This window comes from Maylandia zebra, unplaced genomic scaffold (assembly GCF_041146795.1).
Source record: "Maylandia zebra isolate NMK-2024a unplaced genomic scaffold, Mzebra_GT3a scaffold03, whole genome shotgun sequence".
NCBI classification, from domain to species: Eukaryota; Metazoa; Chordata; class Actinopteri; order Cichliformes; family Cichlidae; genus Maylandia; species Maylandia zebra.
The window spans coordinates 2,868,308-2,890,508 of record NW_027490033.1 but is presented as its reverse complement, the minus strand read 5'-3'; the positions used below and the strand labels follow the sequence as shown (position 1 = coordinate 2,890,508).

The following is a 22,201-nucleotide window of genomic DNA, read 5'->3' as shown; positions in this document are numbered from 1 at the left end:
GTTCGACGTAGCTTTATCCAGAAAGGCTCCCGTGCTGTCATCGCTGTGGACCGGCTCTACGTGGACGGACAGCTGTACCGCGACCCCGGCACCACACCGTGGTTATACTGACTGCACTCCAGATAAGAACCCGCTACACTCTTTTCTTATTCATTCACACTTTCTCCTTTAACATGAGTTTAAGCTAGTAATATCAGTAGGATGTCATAGCAGATATAATACCGTCACCCTCCGTCATTGCTTTAATTGGAATGTTTCCGTTTCGTTTCCTTTTTTTTGTTGTCGCTCACAGTTCATGTGGTTTCTTTCTTTCTCTTGTCTTTCACTGCTGTGATCACCTACTTCCCCACTCACCTACAAACAACACCCTCTATTTCTCCATATTTTCACAACACGATCACGCAAACACATCAGCTCAACGGCAGCACATTCACAACAGCCTCACAGCACGCACAGACTTGCAGGACACATAAGCAAGCCACGCTTGTTCATATTAGTGAGTATTCACACACATAGTCAGACTTATGGAGTCTCTCACCACACTTCTTTTTCTCTTTCTATTTACAAACAAGGGATGTTTCCATATTCTCTCCACCTGTCTAAACGAAACACCCAGCATACATCATTAAACATACACGCACAATTAAGGGCATGCTGAGGTTTGTCACATGGAATGTAAATGGAGCTGGCACCAGAGGAAAGAGGTTAAAAATATTTAACCAGCTTAAAAAACTACAGGCAGATGTTGTTTTATTACAAGAAACTCACAAACCTGTCACAGGTTTAAATGAACTTAAAACACCTGAGTTTCCTAACGCGTTTGCAGCCGGTTATAATTCTAGACAACGGGGAGTAGCAATTTTAATACATAAAAATGTTAATTTTACAGTACTCGATACAGTTATAGATCCAGAGGGTAGATTTCTAATTATTAAACTATCAATATTGAACAAAAAACTATGTATTGTTAGTATATATGGTCCAAATGTTGATGAACCCTCATTCTTCCACGGATTTTTTAGTGCACTCTCTGAACACCTTGATTGCACACTCATTCTTGGCGGTGACCTCAACCTTGGACTAAATGAAGAAATGGATAGGCTCAACACAACAGGAACTCAGCGTAATTGGCAGTCCACAAATATAATCAAACAGTATATGAACGACTTTGGTCTTTGCGATGCATGGCGCTCTCTTCACCCCACCAGTAAGGAATATACTTTTTTCTCGCATGTTCATCACTCTTACTCTTGTCTGGATTATTTTTTGGTCAGCAGCTCACTGCTGTGTGACATTTCAGACACTGAGATTCATCCTATAGCTGTCAGCGATCATGCTCCTGTATCTTTAACACTAATGCACAAGAATAATACTACGCCAAGTAAAAACTGGAGATTTAATATATCACTACTTAAAGATGAAGACTTTATTAAATACTTTAAAAAGGAATGGACTTCATATTTAGACTTTAATGACACTCCCGGAATATCTGCTTCTGTTCTATGGGAAGCAGGGAAAGCTGTGATGAGAGGTAAAATAATTTCTTTCTCATCACACAAAAAGAAAGAAGAAAACAAAAATATTCAGGAATTAGAAAAAAACATCAAATCACTAGAAGAAGCCTACGCGTGCGACCAAGATCAGGAAACATTGAACAAAATATGCAAAACAAAACTAGAATTAAATGAAATTATTAATAAAAAAACACAATTCCTTATACAAAGACTTCGCTTGCAGAATTTTGAACACAGTAACAAATCAGGTCGATTTCTAGCTAACCAGCTAAAAATAAATAAAGAAAAAACAACTATATGTGCTGCTAAAGATTTATCGGGGAACACAATATATGATCCTGGAAGAATAAACAACATTTTTAGGGATTTCTATGAAACTTTATACTCACCACAAATAAACCCATCTAAAAATGAAATTGATCTGTTTCTTGACAACGTAACTCTTCCAAAATTACTAGACAGTCAAGCAATGGAATTGGATTCGCCACTGACGCCAAGTGAACTCCAGGAAGCCCTGATAAGTATGCCCAATAATAAGGCTCCAGGTCCAGACGGCTTCCCTGCAGAATTCTACAAAGAATTCTGGACAATTTTGGCACCAGTATTCCACGGCATGTTGCAGGAAATCGAGGAAAATGGCAGACTACCACCAAATATGAATTCTGCCAACATTAGTCTCCTGCTAAAACCAGGCAAAGACCCTTTATTTCCCTCAAGCTATCGTCCAATTTCTCTTTTAAATGTAGACCTTAAAATAATCTGCAAAGCTCTCTCAAAGAGATTAGAGAAAATGACCCCCCTCTTAATTCATCCTGACCAAACTGGTTTCATAAAAGGTCGGCACTCCTCAACAAACACTCGTAGATTACTTAATTTAATAGACTACTCATACGATAAAAACATCGAAGCCATAATATTATCTCTAGATGCAGAAAAAGCATTTGACAGAGTTAATTGGAAATTTTTATTCGCAACTTTACACAAATTTGGTTTTGGAAACTCTTTCATAAACTGGATAAGAATATTATACAATTCCCCAACGGCTCGTATCAGAACAAATGACCAGACATCCTCCAGCTTCTATCTCCTGAGGGGCACCAGACAGGGATGCCCACTCTCCCCCTCACTTTTTGCAATTTTTATCGAACCTCTAGCAGCAGCATTTAGACAGGCTACAACAATTAAGGGCATAAAATGTAAGAACATAGAACATAAAATCAGTCTCTATGCGGATGATGTGTTGCTTTTTCTGCAAAACACACAAACCAACCTCTCTGAGGTAATTACTTTAATAAACTGGTTTTCAAGAGTTTCAGATTATTCAATTAACTGGCCAAAATCTACAGTTCTCCCCATTAACTGCTCCTTCCATAATTCTTCCTCTGCCCCTCTGCAATCCGGAAATATTAAATATTTAGGTATTAATGTCTCTCCTAAGCTTTCAGACTTAACTAAACTAAACCACATCCCACTTCTAAAGAAAGTAGAAGGCGATCTGACTAGATGGAAATCTTTACCCATATCACTCATGGGAAGGGTCGCCACTATAAAAATGATGATCTTGCCAAAAATAAATTACTTATTTTTAATGATCCCTAACAAACCATCACAAGATTGGTTCAGATCTCTGGATTCATATATTTCCAAATTCCTTTGGAAAGATAAACCCCCGCGTATTAGCTTAAAAACGCTACAAAGAACCAAGGATAGAGGAGGATTAGATCTGCCTAATTTTCACCAATACTTCTTAGCCAACAGGCTTCAGTTCATCTCAGAATGGTTAAAACATACCTTCTTAGTTGAGCCCTGGCTAGATGTTGAACAGGCACTATGCAAGGATCTAGAGATTTCAGACCTACCATTTATTAGCTCAAACATCAAAAGACATGAATGCTTTAAAAGTATCAACATCAGCTTTTCTCTAACAGCATGGTGGGAGTTTCTAAAAATAACGGAGTCTTCATTAATCCCATGCAAACGTACACCTATCTGGAATAACCCTGACATATTACAAAACAATAATATGATTAATTTCCCAGAATGGAGTTGTAAAGGAATTAAATACTTAGAACATATATTAGAGGGAACAGAATTTATTCCATTTGACAGACTAGTTGAACAATATGGGATCAACAAGACAAGGTTTTTAGAATATCAACAAATTAAATCCATAGTAAAAAAGAAATTTAACCTCAGTCAAGTTGAATTACAAACACCACTAAGTGCGGCACATTTTCTTACTCTTAAATCCCCCAAATTATTATCTAAAATATACAGAACACTTTCTAAATTAGATGAATCAATATCCCTTCCTACTGCAAAGTGGGAAGCAGATTTATCAGTCAACCTAGACCAAAACTTCTGGTCTCAGATTTGCTTAAAAACTTTTAAATTAATTAAAAATCCCAGTCTGCAATTAATACAATACAAAATACTTCATAGAGTGCACTATACAGGTCATCGGATGTTTAAGATGGGCTTTACATCTTCCAACAACTGCTCACACTGTCAAGGCAATACACCAGACAATTACATCCACGCTCTTTGGTTCTGTCCACCAGTGCAAAAGTTTTGGCGCGAGATATGTGAAGACTTATCAAAATGTCTGAAATGTAACATTCCAACTTCCCCCTTAGTGTGTTTGTTGGGCAGCTTAGATAATGTCACTTCAGAAAAGAATATAGCCCATATGATCTTCACTGCCCTATGCATAGCCAAGAAAACAGTCCTCATGAACTGGAAAAATAAAAATAATCTTAATTCTAACCAATATAGAAATTATCTATTAGATTACATTAGTCTTGACACAGCCTCTGCCACCACATCAGATCAATTGCTCTGGGCCCCTTTTATCAGCTCCATCACCTAGTGGGGGTGGGGGGTCATAGTTTGGTCCCGCCTTCACTGTTGTGATTGGTGAGGGGGTAGGGACAGGCTTAGGGCGTCGGGGGGTTCCCCGGAGGCATCTTCCTTGGGGGGCTCAACCCGGGGTAGCGGTCACGTCCGGTTGAGGGCTCTGTTGGCTCTCAGGTGACTGTTTCCTCGCGGCTGCGTGCAGCGGGGCTAGGGGAGGGTCTGTGCTGACGGACGTGGGTTACTGACCTGGCAACCTGGCTGCCCCTGGGTGGGTCCGGGATGGGCGTGAGGTTCTGGGGGTGCTCCGTCTCTGGGCGGGGGCCCGGGCCGGGCCTCGGGGGCTCGGGTCCTGGTTGGTGTGTTGCCGGGGTTGTGGGCGGGTGGGTGCATGGGGGCCCGGCCCTGGAGCAGGGTGCCGCCGGTGCATCGAGCCGCCTGGGGGGCTCTTCAACTGGTGGGGGGGATGGTCACATCTGGCAGGAGCTTTCTTCTCTCAGGAACTCTCTGCAGGAGGGGGAGATACAGGAGAGGTGGAGGAAGATCTCAGCCTGGGCGTTTACCGTCTTATGTAGTCTGGAAGATGTGTGGTTGGTGGGGTGGGTGCAGTTTTCTCTGTGGTGGGGTTGGGTGGACTGTCCAGGGCTCTGTGGAGCCGGGGGGCGCTACTGCACTGGGCCCCGGTCTGATGGGCCTGGGCCCCCCTTCCCTGGCGGGTCGCGGAGGGTGGGAGTGCCTACTGGGGTCAGCGGGGGAGCTGGCCCCAGGGAGGGGTTACCTGCCCCTCCCTTCCTTCCCTCCCCATCTCCAGCTGCCTCCCTCTTCCCGCTCCTCCACAACCACCCACACATGCAGGGCCTTGGAGTGGGGGTATGTCACCAGGGTGCAGAGGAGGCTACCCCCCCCCCCCTGTCCCCTTCTGGCTGCCTCTGCCTCAATTTTATCCCACAACTTAGACATTCACATTATTCACACTCTCATTACACATACATATAGGATCTTGGGGGTGGGCACAATCACGGAGTCCAAATCACCATCAGGGTGTATACCTCACCCCTGACGTCGTTGCCCACCTCTCAATTTTAAATACACTTAGTCATTGAGGGCTAGCAGGAGGGACCATGCGCTTACCTGCTGCTCCTTGGCAGGTAGCTCCATGCCCTCCTGGGTTTTAATTGCACCTTAGAACACATATGCATCAACACTACAATGAGCGGGTGGAGGGAGGTTTGGAGTCTTCTCCCACCCCCATTCTCTGCGGCCTGCTGGAGCGGGGGGGCTAGTAGGAGGAGTTGGCCGTCCGACTGCGGTCTGGGGTGTGGGGCCTCCCTGCTGCTGCGGAGTCGGGGTGGTCTGCCTCTCCCCACCGCAGGGAAAAGGGTAACACCACCTGGGTCTGGGTGCAATTCCCCCCTCCAGGGGCAAGGGTACCTAGACCCGGTTTGTAGAGTACGCTTGGGGAGTGTGATTGTGTGTACAGCGTCTCTTTATGTCTGTCTCCACGTTGGTTGAGTGTGGAGTGAGTGCATATGAGAGCATGAGGGTGGGAATGGATGTTTGTGTCTGTGTGTGCCTGTATGTCTGTGTCTATATGTCAGGTTGGGTATCAGACGCCACCTCTCTGGGGACACCTCAGGCCCTCCAAGGTTTGGAGGCCTATCTCCACCCACCACCACTTCCCCTGCCGGTGGCGGACTCCCTCAGGTGTCGGTGTGTTGGTGGTTCTTTGTGTCTGGGGGTGGGCGTCCGGGTACACACCGGCTCACTCCTTGGCGGCCGCTTGTCGGGGCCTGGGGCCTGGGGCTCGCTCGGGCCCCTTTGGAGGTGGGGTGCCCCCGGCCTCTCGGCCTAGGGCTCGGTCACTCAGGCGCAGCTGGGGGCCGGCGGAGCTCACGGGCGCGTCACTGCAACCCCCCCTGGCTTCTGCTCCGCGGCTGCTGAGTGAGCCCTCATCTGGGACTCTCCTCAGCTCTTTCTGGGACAGTGGCGCGGCTGCCCCTCTGTTGGTCTTCCATGGTCTCTTGTGTTCTGGGGGCCTCTGGATGTCTGGAGTTTTGATCTCCTCCATACCCGCTTCACACCCTGGAGGATGGGGCTGTGGCCCCCCCACACTCCCTAGCAGATCATTACATGGAGAAACCTTTGGAATGCAAGCATGCTGATCCACACAGGTATGCACACATGGGTATTCACAGACGCGGACTAAAGCTTTCTTGGCTGCTGCCTCAAAGCACACTGTGCGCTGTCTATCTTGCGTGCTGCACAATATCGTTTATTACTTAGTAAATACTGATATCTATGACTAGCTAGTTTATTGTGATGGTGCTTTGTTTTCTCTATTATTATGTTGCTCTTTGTTGTTTGCTGTCTCCTCTGTTTGTTTGTTTGTTTGTTTGTTTGTTTGTTTGTTTTTTCTCCATACAGGTGACCCAGGAGTTTTTTTTTTTTTTTGTCTCTCTTCCCCCCCCTTCTCACCGTCTCTTCTCCCCTTGGGTTTTCTTTCTTTCTCTCCCCCTCTCTCTCTCATTCATTCCCCCTGTCCTATTTATTTAAAAAAAAAAAAAAAAAAAAAAAAAAAAAAAAAAAAATGACAAAGGATGAACTGAAGCTCTGCCATCACGTAATGTCGCATACTGCTGTTTCTGATGTCATTTAAAAAAAAAAAAAAAAAAAAAAAAAAAAAAAAAGAATCGATGCCTCCAGTCAGGGTCAAACGTGGTCCTCAGAAACCTGCAGATGTTTGGGCCAAGCTCTCACTGGTCTCTGCGTCTGTAGACTGAGCTGATGTTTCTCCAGGTGTCTGGTAAAAGGACGATGCTGCTGTCCAATGAGGCGAGGAGAGAAGTAGCCAAACAGGCGAGAGCCGTGAAGGAGGAACGGCGGGCAGCTCTGGATGCCCGACATAAATACCTGATGAGCAGGCTGGCCGACGCCGGCAGCCTGGAGGAGGCGGCGGTGGAAGACGCCATCGTCTCTGATGACAGAGTAAGTTCAGAGACGTGATCCTTCCTCAGAGTTGAACCTTTGAGTCATTAATGTCTGATTCTTCCAGTTCAGTCTGATCCATGAATTCTTTGCTGCAAACGGATCCAAGAAGCTGATTTTCTTCTATCAGGATGTCAAACAGGTAACTTTGATCACATTTCAATGACTGACACATGAAGGTCTAACCGCTCTTCATAATCTGCTGTCCTGTTTGTTGCAGCGTACTTTGTATTCATATCTTTTAATATCTGCCTTTCTCCCAGAGTCTGTCCTCCCGTCAGTCTTCCTTTGTGGACGCATCAAACTCAGCTGTGGCTCAGAGGAAACTCTTCCTCACTACGGGGAACTCTGAGGTTGGCTTCAGCTTTTTATGTTTAGTTCATGTGAGAATCACAGAAAAATGCTGATATGAGTGGAAGCTTCTGCTGGGAAATTGGCAAAGAGCAGATTATTGAACAGCGAGGCAGACAGTTCATTTCAGTGATGCCAGTTTATTAGAAACGAGGACTGTGGGGCTGCTGGAAGTCAGGACGGCCGTTCTCTGGATAAACCTGACAGCTGAGGTGGAGAGCAGGATTTATCCACAGACGGCTTCTTCCAAGCAAATGTCCTGAACACACCTGAGCTGAGGGTTACACAGTGTGTCCTGTGTGATCTCTGCTTTATGGTGGTTGAATCTCACAAATGTGACCATCAGACCTGACGACTTATTTGTGATGTTTTCATTAAAAATATCCTGGGTGAGGTGTTTGGGGCATGTCCCATGAGGAGGAGTCTCCAGGGCAGACCCAGGACACACTAGAGAGGTTATATCTCTCAGCAGGCCTGGGAATGCCTCAGTATTGTCCTGGATATGCTGGAGGAAGTGGTTGTTTAGGGAGGTCTGGGATTCTCTGCTTAGACTGCTGCACCTGTGACCCGGGACCAGATAAACAGGAAATGGATGTTTGAAATTCAAACAAATCCTCTTTTAATAATGAGGAAAAAAGACAGCAGGAGATCCATCGCAACTAACAAAACACTTCAAACACATCAATGCATCAACTTTAATCAACTTCATTTGGTTCAAATGAAGGAATCTAACAAAGCACTCACTAAAATGAAACACCAGTTAGTTTCCCGAGCTCAACAGGTCGAACACCTGAGTTTGGTTTGCGGTGCAGTTTTTATTTCTTCTAGATAACTTGGGTTATTTGCACAGGAAGGTTTTTAAATGTATTTCTTAAGTACGATCTTATATGGGGGTTGATTTTATAGCATAACAGAATAATGTAATAACTCTAATAGAGTATAAAACATTTGCAGAATGAAGTACAAGGTGAAGAAAAGTCAGAACGTCCCTGTTTGAAAATACAGTCTCAGAAGGTCAGAGATGGACAAATTCAGCTACAGAAACATGTGGCCATTTTTTTAAAGCCATAGAGCATATTACAGACGACACAAAGAGCAAACACTGTAAACTTCTAACCACAGACCTCACACAGCTCACACACGTCAGAGTGAAGCTGTCATTTCCTGAAGCTTCCACACAAGAGAACTGGCAACAAGGTGGAGTCCTCATGGATCACTAGCAGAGAAATGTGGGTGGGTGCCAGACCACATGGACTCGACTCACTTTATTTCATACAAAGGAGCAGACTAATGCTGTCATCCTTAAAGACTAACTAGAAACAAGCAGTGCGCTCGCATCGACTCGACTTGTTTTGCAAGTTTGAAGTGAGATGGTACTTTGGAGTCAGCCTCCCGAGATGATGGCTGGTTTTTGAAAAAATCTCATATTTATACAATGAGCAGCAGACTTTCCTGACTTGCAGAGGTCAACGTCCTCCTCAGTCATGCGCCATGAGTGGCACAGATACTATTCATCAAATAACTAACATGGCCTTGATTGTTACTCCAGAGACTTATCTGCGATGTAGCTTTATAGCATTTTCATTAGCAATCGTATGATTTGTGTTACAATGACCTTTGTGGACGGGCCCGGACCCCCAGGCCTCGTCCGTGACGCCGACGGTGAGCGCAACGTTTTTGTTTTCTTGCGCTTAAAATAACCTGATCAGCATTCTGCGGACGGTTTGTTTACATTTCTCACATCTATGATTGTTCACCCGGGTTGGACACGAGCAGAGAGGGCTTTCAAGATGAAAAAGCCAACGTGAAACTTTAACGGACGACAAAGTTTTTCAATCAAATCTCCGTCACACCCTTCCTTGACCTCATCACGTTATCCACCTTAGTCAAGGAACAGTGGTTCGGGAAAATATGCATTTGTTTTTTGGACCAGTTTAAAACGTATCTCAACTAGTGATGATGAAAAAAAATAAGTTTTTGTTCAGAGTATCGGTATCAGATCAGTATCGTCGATACCACCCTGAATTTTACTTGGTATCGGATCGGAAAGGAAATCAGTGGAAATCAAATCCTGCTTCTACAGGTGTCCAGTTCATTCACTCTGACCCCTCCAGATAAGCGTTGCCAGTTCTCACTGTGCTGTAGATCACATTTTCTTGTGTTTGGGGTTATAACGGTTACTTTTGAGGTCTGTGTTATAAAGCAAGTTAATCCTGAATTTAACTGGAGAAGACAAATTCCCACTGCGTGGTGTAGTGCACAGCCAGGCATTCTTTACATTAGTTCGTTTGACAAAACCAAAAAGCCGAAAGTATTTACTTGGAGTTTGGTTTGATGAAATAAGTGCCAGAATCAGTGAATACAAATGATTCCAATGACATGAAAACTGGTCGAAGGACAAATCCCTCAAGAAAAGCACGACTAGCACATTAAGTTTTTTTGTAATCATCATCATCTCTAACACCATGCGCACAACAGTGATTTTGTTACAGAACACTAAGATAGTAAAATCTGGGAAATGATGATATTTCTTTCCAAAACTTCCTGTCTGGAAGACATTAAAGCTGCTGTGCCACCTGCAGCTTCTTTCAATCTATGTTATGTGAATATATCTTTTTTTTTTGGGTTTGAACATCCATTCAAACTCACTCTCTGCCTAGCAAGTCTCATTCCCTCATTTCCTTGGGGTCCAGCTTCACATACGTGGCACTGAGCCTTTTCCTTTGTCACCTCTTTCTGCTACATGCCTAGCCTCCCAGTTTCTTGGTCTATTTTCTTCATTTCGCTAACTACACTTCTTTTTCTTTGTAAATCTCTTCCTTCAAATACTTTCAAAATCACTTTTCTTTTTTCCCTTTCTTCTGTGCAGAGAAGACGTCAAACCCCTTCTTGGCAGTTTATCTCAATAAAGCTGTACTATCCCAGCCATCTGGTAAGTCTTCCCTACTACCCAGAGCCTGTTTATACTCCTGCATGTCTCTGCCTTCACTCACTTCCTCTTCTTGATGTCCAAACTCATCCTTCAAACTACCATTTGATGCTGCATAGCTGCATTCTCCCTGACACCTCCTTGTCTCCTGTCTTTTTGATTTCACCTTCTGCATAATATTTAGTTGCCCTGTGTGCAGCTTCCTCCACTTTCATATATTTCTACAAGTTCCTCCCTGTTCTTGAAGTATGTGTGCACCACGGCCATTTCCACTTGGAAAATCTGCCCCACATCTGTCTTTCTAGATTTCTCTCCTAAACACCACACCTACCCAACACCTCATAACCTCTGTTCCCTTCACCTAAATGTCCATTGAAGTCTGTGTCAATCACCACTGTAGTATGTGGTCTCTTGCACACAAAATGTGTCTACCCTCCACCTCCATAATATGAGTCCGCCAGCCCTCCCATTGCCAGTCAGAGTCCATAACAAGTCAAAAACATAAACAGCTCGAACGTATTATTTATTTAAAAGAGAGAGAGAGAGAGAGAGAGAGCTCAGTTGTCCTTGCTCTAGCATCAAGAGTCAGTGACTGGCTGTTCACTGCAGGCTCAGCAGTCCAATGGCCGATCAGCAACAAAACAAATAAAAAAATAAGACACGTTCTTGATTATGACAACAAACCACATCCAAAAAAATATGACAGCAACACTTTAAGTTTTGTGTGCATTCATCATGTGCAACTCTGCAGAAAGTCTCATGTCAAGGATGTGTGGACAGGGGGGCTATTAAAAAGTTCCAGTATACAGAATAGAAAACCATCAAATGAATGAAATAAAATCTGTTGTCACAGTGGTTTTTGAAGGAACAATTACTTCACAGATGGACAGCCTCATTATATTTGAGTTAAACCTGATGATACACACTTCACGTCACCCTAGTTACATGTTTTTATTTGCCATGTGTATGTTATCCAAGGGAGGAAGAAAATGAAAAAGAAAACTTTTGATGTGTCCAGACATTTCTTCACATCAGCTGCCAGCAACCAGTTTCAGCATGTACAACTGTTGCAGTAAGTGTGCTCATGCAGACCAACTATGCTGGTCCACTGTTCTTAATGGTGCTGCATGTTGAGAAAGAAGTGAAACAAATGTTTTGTTTAACAAGTCCACTAGTGTTAGAATAACTTGGCATTTCCAATCTGTTTCTGCTGTAGTTCAATGAAAGGTTTCAGTTACTTAAGTTTGAGAAAAAACCAAAAAAACCGTTGGCCAGCTTCCCTCAGGGTCACTCCACGGTTGATGACATGGTCCACTATTGTAGCTCTGATGTCATCAGCAATTCTATTTCTTACTCTTCTTACCCGTCCTCTCCCTCCTCCTCGTCCTCCTCTTGCTCCTCCTTGTCCTTGTCGTCCTCTTCATCCTACTTCTTCACCTCCACGTCCTCTTCCTCGGCCTCCTCTCACTCTTCCTGCTCCCTCCATTGTACTCCACACACAGAGCTTACCTGTATCATAGTGCTTAGGCTGATTGCAAAGTGAACTAATTATCTAAAAAAGCTTTCACATGTGGCAGTGTGCCAGACAGTTGACAAAATAGTGTAAATAATGGCCATAAATGTGTATAGTTTTGCTAGGAGTGCGTTGATCATTTGGAAATTGAGTGCAAAGCAGTGAGTTGTGTTTACAGTTCTGCAAAAAGAGTGCTGTGCAGTGGATTGTAGCTACAGGTTTGCAAAGTGTGTGTTACAAAATGGCAAACTGAGTGCAAAGCAGTGTTTGTGCTTTTAGTTTTGCACACTCAGTGAGTGGTTTTGCTATAAGTATCAATAGTTTTAGGAATTGTGCTGTAAGAATCACAGTTAGGGTTTAAGCATTCAGAAAAACCTGTAATAAACGCACACGCATGCGTCTTCAGCATTACTGGGTTTCTGCAGCTCCTGGTTTCCTGTTTAATACATTCACACAAGCAATCAAACGCTATGAATCGTTCCACAATGTTTGCAGTCACTTTTCTTATCCCTCCTGACTCAAGAGCATAAAGCGATCTACGTTAGCTCTGGGAATTCTGACGGTCGTTCAGTAAATCTTTGTTTAATCTCTTTATTTGCTTTTTGGAGAAGTGAAGGTACAAAAACCTCGTCAATCAAATTTGCTTCGGTGGACAGAAAACAGCCGTTGTAGACTGTTTGGGGTTACCTTTTATAAGTATTGAATTTTCAAAAGTGAAGTCAGTTCTTCTGACCAGGTTCAGACCAGGATGAACACAAGTATGATACTGGACCCACTAGAGAACTGGTCCCAGCTGTGGGTTCACCTCCTCCTGCTGAACTCATAGGACAGACTCTAATGTAGCATCACGTTCATCGGTCACTCCTGACCTCCTGTGAAGCATGACGGATGTGTAATTAATGACTTCATTATTTGGGGCATTATTGCTCTAAAAATCATATTAATAGTATTATTATTATTGTGCTTTAGGCTGCACTGATAACGCAGAGGTCTCTTCTTCCTCTGGGCTGTTTAAAGGGCCAGTTTGTCCAAAGCTGTGTATATACCAGCTGCTGTCAGGCTTCAGATGTCTGCATTAGTCCACAGTCCACTGTTTGTAAGCCATTGCTTTACTGCAAAAGTTCCCATCTACTGTAAAGAAATGGAGATAAGCAGGCACATAATATGAAAAGGCATGCTGTAGCTGACTTTGTCTTTTCTGATCCATCGGTTTGTGTGGCTCTTTCCACAGGAGGGACCTAACCCACACTTTATTTACTTATATGATAAGTTTAGTGGAGTGTAGTGCAAAATACACAGTGTTTACTTTTAATTTAACAACATGAAGCTGCATCAAGTTTCCATGGTGACTGCTCAAGAAATTCTGCATTCATAAATAAACATCAGACTGTCAAAAGAGCTCATCTGTGCGAGACCACCGAGCTGAGAGCATTTTCAGGTCCAGATCCCCCGTACGCCATCGTTGGAGAGCAGTTGACGTTTTTCTTCCTGACTTTGATTTGAACACGTTTAAATGGAAAAGAGTCAAGGAATCTATAAGCCTATCAGGGTATGTGACGCTTTTGCTTTTACTGCATTTCAGTAATTTGAAGAATTTGATGTCGTTTTAAAAGTTGACAAACTGAGAATCATTTTAAGTAACAATGACTAAATTGCTATTTCTTTGACAGGTGTTGTTCAACACACCGATTTATGAAACAGCTGTAAAGATCTGCTGGTATCTTCCGGGCTACAAGGCTCAGGTTAGACCCAGATTCATGCAAACCAAAGCTGACAGAAAATATCAGGTCATTTCTGAGGACCTGAGAGTGGTGGTGATTAAATGTCTCCTTTACTTTTAGGTTGCGATAATGACGGAGTTTCTCAGACTTCAGCAGGAAGATCTAATTCCACCGAACCTCACTGCTGAAGATCTGAGAGATCTTTTGGTGGAGAAGAGCAGGGAGACGCTCAGAGAGCAGTGAGTTACTGTCACGCCTGAAAGTCTGTTTGTGATGACGTGTAAGTGCTGAGAGAAAACCTCTGCTTTGCTTTCTTTTGAAGGCTGTGGGAGTTTGAGTTAGAGGATTTTGACGAAGAGGAAGCCAAACCTCTTCTAAGGCTGGTAAGACGAGAAAACCCACAAGACTTTTTTTTCATTACGTGCACATAACCTTTACACATAAGCGCACTGTAAATGTGTTTTCTGTTTCAGGTGTGGGCGGTGAACGTCAGCAATAAAATGAGGGACGTTGAATTTGAAGCCAGGTTGCTTCTTCAGTTCCCAGAGGCCGTACCTCCTAAATTTCAGTGAGTCACATGTAACATACAGTTATTAACCCTGTAAGACCCAACCCATCAAAAAACAGCCAGAAAATTCAGATTCTTTGGAACTGAGATGTTTATCAACCCTTTAAACAAAAGCCACACATGAGTTCTTTGCTATGTCATGTTGTGTATGATTTACTTTTATTGTGTATTTATTTTTTGTATCACATTTGATACACTGGGTGTTTTTGGCAACTTTTTGTTAACGACAATGTTAACTTTAGACTAAAAAAAGAGTTTTGTCCACAACATTTAGAAATTATAGCAAGTATTGATCATGTTGATGAGATCGAGGTCTCAGAAACTCATGTATGATACAAAGGTGGTTACAGGGTTAACAGTCCAGCTACAGTGTTTCAATATTTAAATGATGCTTTGAATATGTTTAACAGATAACTCTTATCATGTTTTTCTACAGAGCACCTAAATTCCTCAGCGCGGTGAAGGATTACGTTGAAATCCTGAAAAAGAAGCAGCAGGAACAGCCTAACAGCAAACTGCTCACCGCGCAGGAGGTAGTGGTCGAGGTAGTTCCCCGCGTTCTCCAGGGCTTCTGGGAGCTTCCTCCTCGTCCCCTCCTAAACATGGCCTCCCAGAGTCTAAGTATCCTCTCCACCAGTGTCACCAAGGCCACTTTAGATCGTGTCTCCAAGAGCCTCACGGCGATGGAAACACAGGCCGTCTTCACCCGCTCTATCCGAGACGATCTGGTCGACAGCATCCTGACGGAGATTAGACAGAAATTTCCTGAAGAAATTCTGTCTATCCAAGTTGCAAACTTTGCACCCCTGTTGCTGAAGACCATTGCTGATGTAGCAAGGATCCGGATATGTGAAATCTTTGAGCCCCCTTCAAGTCCTGATGTGAAGAGCACAAATGGTGAGCGCTCCTCTGACGGCCTTTCAGTGGCAAATGTTCCACCAGCCGAAGAAGCTCTGTCAGAAAGTGTTGCAGAGCCCGACGTTCCCTGTGAGGAACTTCTTTCTGAAAGGGCATCCAGTCTGAGTACTCGAGACCTTACGATCGAAGGAGCTCTGTCAGAAAGTGTTGCAGAGCCCGACGCTCCCTGTGAGGAACCCTATGGCGAGTCCAAATCCTGTGTTGAAGGTGAAGATCATATGATCAACGGATCTTGTTCTGAAATTGGGCCGGTTCCTGATGTTCCTGATGAACCTTTTCCAGAACCTGAAGCCAGAATGAAGTCCGAAGACCGTCAGATCAAGAAGAAGAAAAAGGGCTTCTTCAAAAGACTGAGAAGTCTGTTCTGCTGCTGTTGCAGACCAAAAGTCACCGACTGACACTGAAGCTGTGACCCAGTGTTGGTGTTGCAGTAACTCTAAATATGTAAATATGTTCCTTAATGATTGTTCTTCATGTTTTTGGGGGTTTCTTTAGTTTTCAGTGGGCTGGGTGTTTTTTCTCCTCCGTGTTCTTTACTTGATTCTTGTTCATAGTTCCTGATTTGTTTTCCTAGTTCTTGTTTCTTAGTTTGTAGTTTCTTGAGTCCACCTGAGTTTCCAGCAATAAAAGCTGCCGATTCAAGTTTCATTCCACGTAAGAGTCCTGTGTTTGGGTCCTACTACCTGCCTGTCACAGCACACCATGACAGAAACTTTATAAACTCATTCATATTTCTACACGAGTCTCCAGCTATGTTAAAGATTTTTTTTCTTTCAAACATTTGTAAGAATCTCTTATGGTTCTCAAAATACTTCCACAAGTCCAGTAAGTGTAGTGCAGTAACATATTGATGGTATTATTTTTAATAATTATTTATTATTTTTAATGCACTTTGAACTGAAACTGGTATATAAAATGTACTTCCTGTAGAAAATGCAGTGTGAATGCTAATAGCTGAATAGCTTGAGTTGAATTTTTATAATTGCTGAAATCTTTGGTGAAAAACATGTTACAGTTTTTGCCCGTTGCTTGAACACATTTTGCAAAACGTCGCTCATTGTGCCAAAACTCTAAACACAAGTAAACATGACACATCAAAATATACCATTCACATCTGTGCCAAACTGAAACTCTGCTGTCAAAACCTAACATTCCTCTGTCAAGATGTAACTCTGTTGACAAAATGACACATACTTGCATCACATGCAGATCAGATCAGGGGGACACACTAGTCTACTTCATATAAAACACTGCAGTCTTTCATTGTCATTGTTTATTCTGAAGGCACATTTTCAGGAGACACAAACAACCAAAAAAAGCAAATAGGCCTACTCAATATTGTCCACTGCAGCACCATCAATTCAGATAAAGCAAAACACAAACATAATACAGTAATAGAAAAAACACTATACTGTACACACAAAAAATCATGACAATTGTGCATACGTGGGCTCATGGATCCCGCCGTCTGTTGGGGTCTGGCCACAGGACCTCATCGACATCGCAACCAGTGTCTTCTCCCGCTGGGCACCGGGGAAAATATCCTCTTGCATGTCGAAACCATCCATGGATTGCTGTCACCTGAATGTAAATAGAAATATATGTGGTGGCCCCTAGAGACAAAACACGTACAAACTCCAAAGCACATTTCTAGCTTGAACTGAACTTCCAAAACAGAGCTACCTAGAACAGCGGTCCCCAACCCCCGGGCCTCGGACTGGTACCGGTCCGTGAGTCGTTTGGTACCGGGCCGCGAGAGTTGAGGCTCAGGTGTGAAATGTCTGGTTTTCAGGGTTTTTATCGCTTTTCAGCGTTATTTTGTTATCGTTTTTATCATTAACTCGGTTTTCCTGGGTCTTTTCACGTGTGTTATGAATAAATCTTCTTTTTCGGTACCGGTACTAGTTTTATTTTGTTGTATTTATCCGCGACACCTTAAAGGCCGGTCCGTGAAAATATTGTCGGGCATAAACCGGTCGGTGGTGCATAAAAGGTTGGAGACCGCTGACCTAGATCACGTAAATTACACAATTGAAAGCATGAAAGCATATGTGTATTGTTTGTGTATTTATGCACAAGCATTCATATATATTCAAATCATTAAAAAAAAAAGTTCATTTGCCTGTTACTACCACACACCAAATCTGGTCGTTGGTACTTGGTGAACTGAGAGACACAACAGCAGAGGTCACTATTAATGCTATAAAAGAGGCCTTTGCAAGACATGCAGTTGCCGAGACTGTGGTATCGGACAACAGGCCGCAAGTTTCATCAGAACAGTTCAAGCACTTTGCTAAAGAGTACCAGTTCACACATGAAACGAGCAGCCCCAGGTACCCCCAAGCCAACGGGGAGGCAGAACGCGCTGATCGTACCATTAAAGACTTGAGAGGACTGTGACTACAGCAGAGCACTGCTAGCGTGCAGGGCCACCCCACTGGAACATGGGCTCTCACCGGCACAGTTGCTCATGGGGAGACACCTGCGTACCTCTCTGCCACAAGCTGCTGCGAAGCTGGTGCCAAAGTGGCCCGACCTACAGGCTTTTCGCGAGAAGGATGAGGAGGGGAGGCGTGAGCAGGCAAAACACTACAACCGCAGACATAGAGTCAGGACAGAAGGTGTAGATTACTACTGAAGGAACCACTGGAGCAGTAGTTGGACCTGCCAGTGCTCCCAGATCTTATGTGGTAGAGACAGACAGGTTTTCTAAGGAGAAATAGGAGCCACCTCACACCAACAGGGACTGTTACCAGATCTGGTCGAGCGGTGAGACCTCGTGTAAGATTGGATGTGTAATTCTCTGAAGTTATCCATTCAGGCCCTATTCAAAGCTGGCTTAGGCTGTTAGAGATGTTTACAATTATGTGTTTCGTTTAAATGTAAGTGAACAAGTGAGAGATGTGTATCATTTTAACGTTTGATAATGCTCTGCATTCCTGTTCTTGTGAGCTGAGTGAGTCATTGTGAAGTATGTCTTTAGCTAAAAGGAGGTGTAGCGGGAGACTACTGTACCCATAAGGCTGTGTGTGTGTGTGTGTGTGTGGGGGGGGGGGGGGGTATGATCTAAATTATAATATTGCTGACTGTCTGAGGCAAAATTTCCCCGAATCGAATCGAATCATGGATTGAATCGATTCGGGCAAGGGCGTCGATTTGGCATGGACGGAGGGGACATGTCCCCACCAATATCCAGCGATTATTGAATTGTCCTCACCAATAATTTGATCTCTTCGAGTAAAGAAAAGCAAACCTGATAGAAAGAAGAAAAAAAAATCTGTCAACGTCTCATTCACCCAGCGGTGCCGAAAGAGTTAAATTACGTCCTGTACTGGAGTCCTACCTCATGTGACAAATATGGCCAATGTGATTGGCTGAACCTTTCAGGGAGCTCCGTTGAGTTTTAGCAGCGGCAAGCCTGCGCTCCCAGGAGGAGAGGAGGACGGCAGCAAAGAGGAAGAACCTGGATATAAGAAAGTATTTTTCAGAGAAACCTGTAAGTCACTTAAAGCCAAGTTCACTCATAATGTCACGGTCTGGCTGGCAGACCGTGGGGGTGTAGGGAAGGAGGACACAGGCGCGGTGCTCTATGTACAAGCAGTGCGTTTATTTACAGCGATGGACAGACATGACAATAAATCCCGTGCTCTCCCGACTCCCGTGACGTGTCCTCTTCCCAGTGCTAGTGCTCCTGTCTCCGCTTCTCCGTGATGAGCACCCCGTGCTCGCTGTCCTCTCGTCTCCCCGTAACTCCTGGGGACATAAGAGAGAGGAAGCCGTCAGACACACAATAATGCAGCAGACTCAAACTAGGAACTGGTCGAGAGACTGACGTGAAGCCACGCAATGATCCAGCATCGGAGAGAGCTCCACCACACTCTCAAATAGCTCCTCCGACAGGCCTGATCAGCTGCAGGTGTGGCCAATCACCTGCCAGGGCGCCACACACACACACACACACACACACACACACACACACACACACACACTGTTACGGTTCGGCGTTGGCAGTGTATTGTTTTAGGCGTTTTGTTTTGGCGTGACTGTTATGTGTTTCCTGTTTTACTTTGAAAGTCTGTGTTATCTTAGTGTTCAGTTTACGTTTCCTTGTCTCGTCAGGTCTAATTTGCCCCAGCTGTGTTTCCCTCCTGTGGTCCATTCCCTAATTGCTCCTTCTATGTATTTAAGCCCTGTGTTTCTGTATGTCATGGTCGCGATCTTCCCCCCGTTGTAAATAGTTTGACGTTTTGTGTTTTGATGTAAATGAATATCGTATTTTGCTTTGAAGAAATAGTTGTCGATACTTTCGTTTTGGGATTATTTTTGTGGAAGCCCGTATTAGTTTTTTTGTGTGTTTTTTTTTCTTTATTTTTACTTTTTTCGTGTTGCACTCCGGTTGCGCGGTGTAACACACACACACACACACACACACACACACACACACACACACACACACGTCTACAAGCAGGGAGAACGAGGGACAGCAATACAAAATACATACATTATAATATTAGTCCATAACTGCTCAGGGTCCTGGGTCTGACACATAAAATGTGTCCATCACAATAACGTTGCAGGCTATGCTAGGCTTTGGCCCACATCAGTCTAAAACTGTATGTAACCATGAATAACGTGTTTTGGAAACTAACAGCACAACATGCAGCACTGTTAGTTCTCTCAGTCTCAGAGCAGCGTTTCTAATTCTAATCTAAGTGAAGCTGTCAGAGAAAACAGCAGCCTCGAGCAGCCAGGATATTAGTTTACAGAGGCTGTTAGAATTATATGCCTAACGTTAAAATGTTGGTGACACAAGAATTTCATCTTAATGGCACTGACGTATTCATAGGTCATAGTTATGATTTTGCAAATATTCCACCTTGTAGTGCAGTTTGCACAACTTGTTTTAAAAATGCACTCAGCCTACAAACATTACTGATCAGTCAAGATCTGCACAAAGTGACAGACACACTGAAGCAGCTCCACATTTTATTCTTATTGTCATGTATGTCCTATTTGTCAGGTGACAGAAGAAGCAACACAAAGCTCAGAGAGCAATGGTGACACAAGATCACAGGTGGAATTGGATGATGACGCAGAATGAGAAGAGCGAAAGTGGATCGCTAAATGAAACGGATGAACCAGAACTGGTTTGTAAAAATGCTGCAGCTTCAGTGGTGTGGAACTGGTTTAGCTTTCGTCCGTCAGATACACAACAAAGCACTATTTTTGGTAGAGCATGCTAGCGGGCCGTCGTTATTACCGTGTTGTTTGGAAAATACGGCGCACTTAAAATCAATCCTTTGATTTTTCTGAAAGTCGACAGAGCCCCTTATAACCCCGTGTGCCTTATGTATGAACTCTGGTTGTGTTTACTGACCTCGAAACGATTTTATGTGCACGGCGCTCGAAAATCTGTCAGATGTTTCAGTACGACTTTGCTAAGCTACCACCGCTTGATGGATTGTCAGAGCGTTACGGCTGTCGTAGGCAGGAGCCTCGCGGAGTGAGCCATGTCTCCGTGACGACCAGGACACAGCAGTCACGGACGATTGGCTGTGAGAAGTAGGTTCAGTTCGTCTATTTTGTTGACGACCGACCGTGCGCTGGTCAGAAAGATGCTCGGGAGCGGTGGTTTGAAAGGCTGCTTCTTTAGCCTGGCCAGCAGGCCCGACAGGCATCCCCACTTTTGTTTGCGTTCCTTCCGCCGCCTGCATTTCTTGGCAGAGCCGATAACAATCCACGGAGCACCCGATGTTCTCGCTATCTCCGGGGGCATGTTGTGCACCCTCTGATAATCACTGGTAATGGGGATCTGGCTGTTATATCCGATCTTGCATAATTCCAGATGGTTGTAGGAAAATTTGGCTTCACAATAAGGAAAACAAAAGAAGAAGAAAAAGTGGAGAAACAAAAAAGAAAGGCACCCAAGTGGAGAGCATAGAGCCGCTGCGTCTGTGCGCGCCGCCATCTAGTATACTTCTTCTAGTACACAGCCTGGAGGTGTGTTTGGGGTCATTGTCCTGTTGAAAACTGGTCCCTAAATGCAATTTCTCAACGAGAAGTTTGGGCTCGGGTGAGTCTGCGTGCTGAAGATATCTACCTATTCGGAACCATGGTAACAGGGTTCTGGCTGATCGGAGCTGGCTTGAGAAAGCGGAACCGGCTGTTCAAACCCCCACAAGGCTGCCCGCTGGGATTGGAACGATGGGAGAGGCGTGAGTTTCTCAAAATGGGCTCATTGAGTCAGCACGGATAAGATCTTGGAGAGACTACGGCTGCTGTGGATACTCAGAATAAGATCTCTGACTGCAGACTGGATACATCTCGGAAGGGCTCGCTCAGAATAACATCTCTGGGCGCAAATTGGATGACATCTCGGGGAGGCACACTGCCGTGAGTTCTCAGAATCGGCTCCTTGAGCACAAGAATGACAACATCACATAACGCAAGTATGGCGAAGCTCGCGGCTCTCCAACGGGAGATTGAGAGACCAGTGTTGGACTGTAGAACTGCTTTGAAATTCATATGAGCTGTTCGCACTAAAGTAAAAAGCACCATCACTTATGCGGAGACCCTCTCGGCGCCAGCTGTGGGCTCAAGGCTGGAGCCGAACAAAAACACCCTGATAACGACTGTGTTGAGTCTGTTCCTTCCTATTCCATGCAAGGCCACCTGGGTTGGCTGGAAGACTGTTTACTTAGCCTGGCAGGGCGAAGGACACTGTCTCAGCTGAACCCTGGACACGCACACACATACAGGGAGTGCAGAATTATTAGGCAAATGAGTATTTTGTCCACATCATCCTCTTCATGCATGCTGTCTTCCAAGCTGTATAGGCTCAAAAGCCTA

The 22,201-nt window shown here is 44.2% G+C and overlaps 2 protein-coding genes across 4 annotated transcripts in view; both read left to right on the top strand.

Annotated features, from left to right (window-relative positions):
* LOC112432436 (protein NLRC3) overlaps nt 1-22,201 on the top strand; it is a 3,307,575-nt gene that overhangs the window by 490,933 nt on the left and 2,794,441 nt on the right. The gene's annotated exons all lie outside the window — the stretch shown is intronic.
* On the top strand, nt 7,063-16,176 carry LOC112432413 (uncharacterized). Of its 2 annotated transcripts, XM_076881188.1 has the most exons (9): nt 7,063-7,494; nt 7,616-7,705; nt 10,573-10,635; nt 13,377-13,694; nt 13,816-13,887; nt 13,987-14,105; nt 14,189-14,249; nt 14,340-14,434; nt 14,871-16,176. In XM_076881188.1, exons 4-9 carry the CDS (start codon nt 13,659-13,661, stop codon nt 15,748-15,750), a joined length of 1,263 nt encoding a protein of 420 aa, XP_076737303.1. In that variant the 5' UTR covers nt 7,063-7,494; nt 7,616-7,705; nt 10,573-10,635; nt 13,377-13,658; the 3' UTR covers nt 15,751-16,176. The 2 variants fall into 2 exon arrangements, with proteins under 2 accessions (XP_076737303.1, XP_076737302.1); XM_076881187.1 differs by lacking the exons at nt 7,063-7,494; nt 7,616-7,705; nt 10,573-10,635 and having other exon boundaries at nt 12,008-13,694.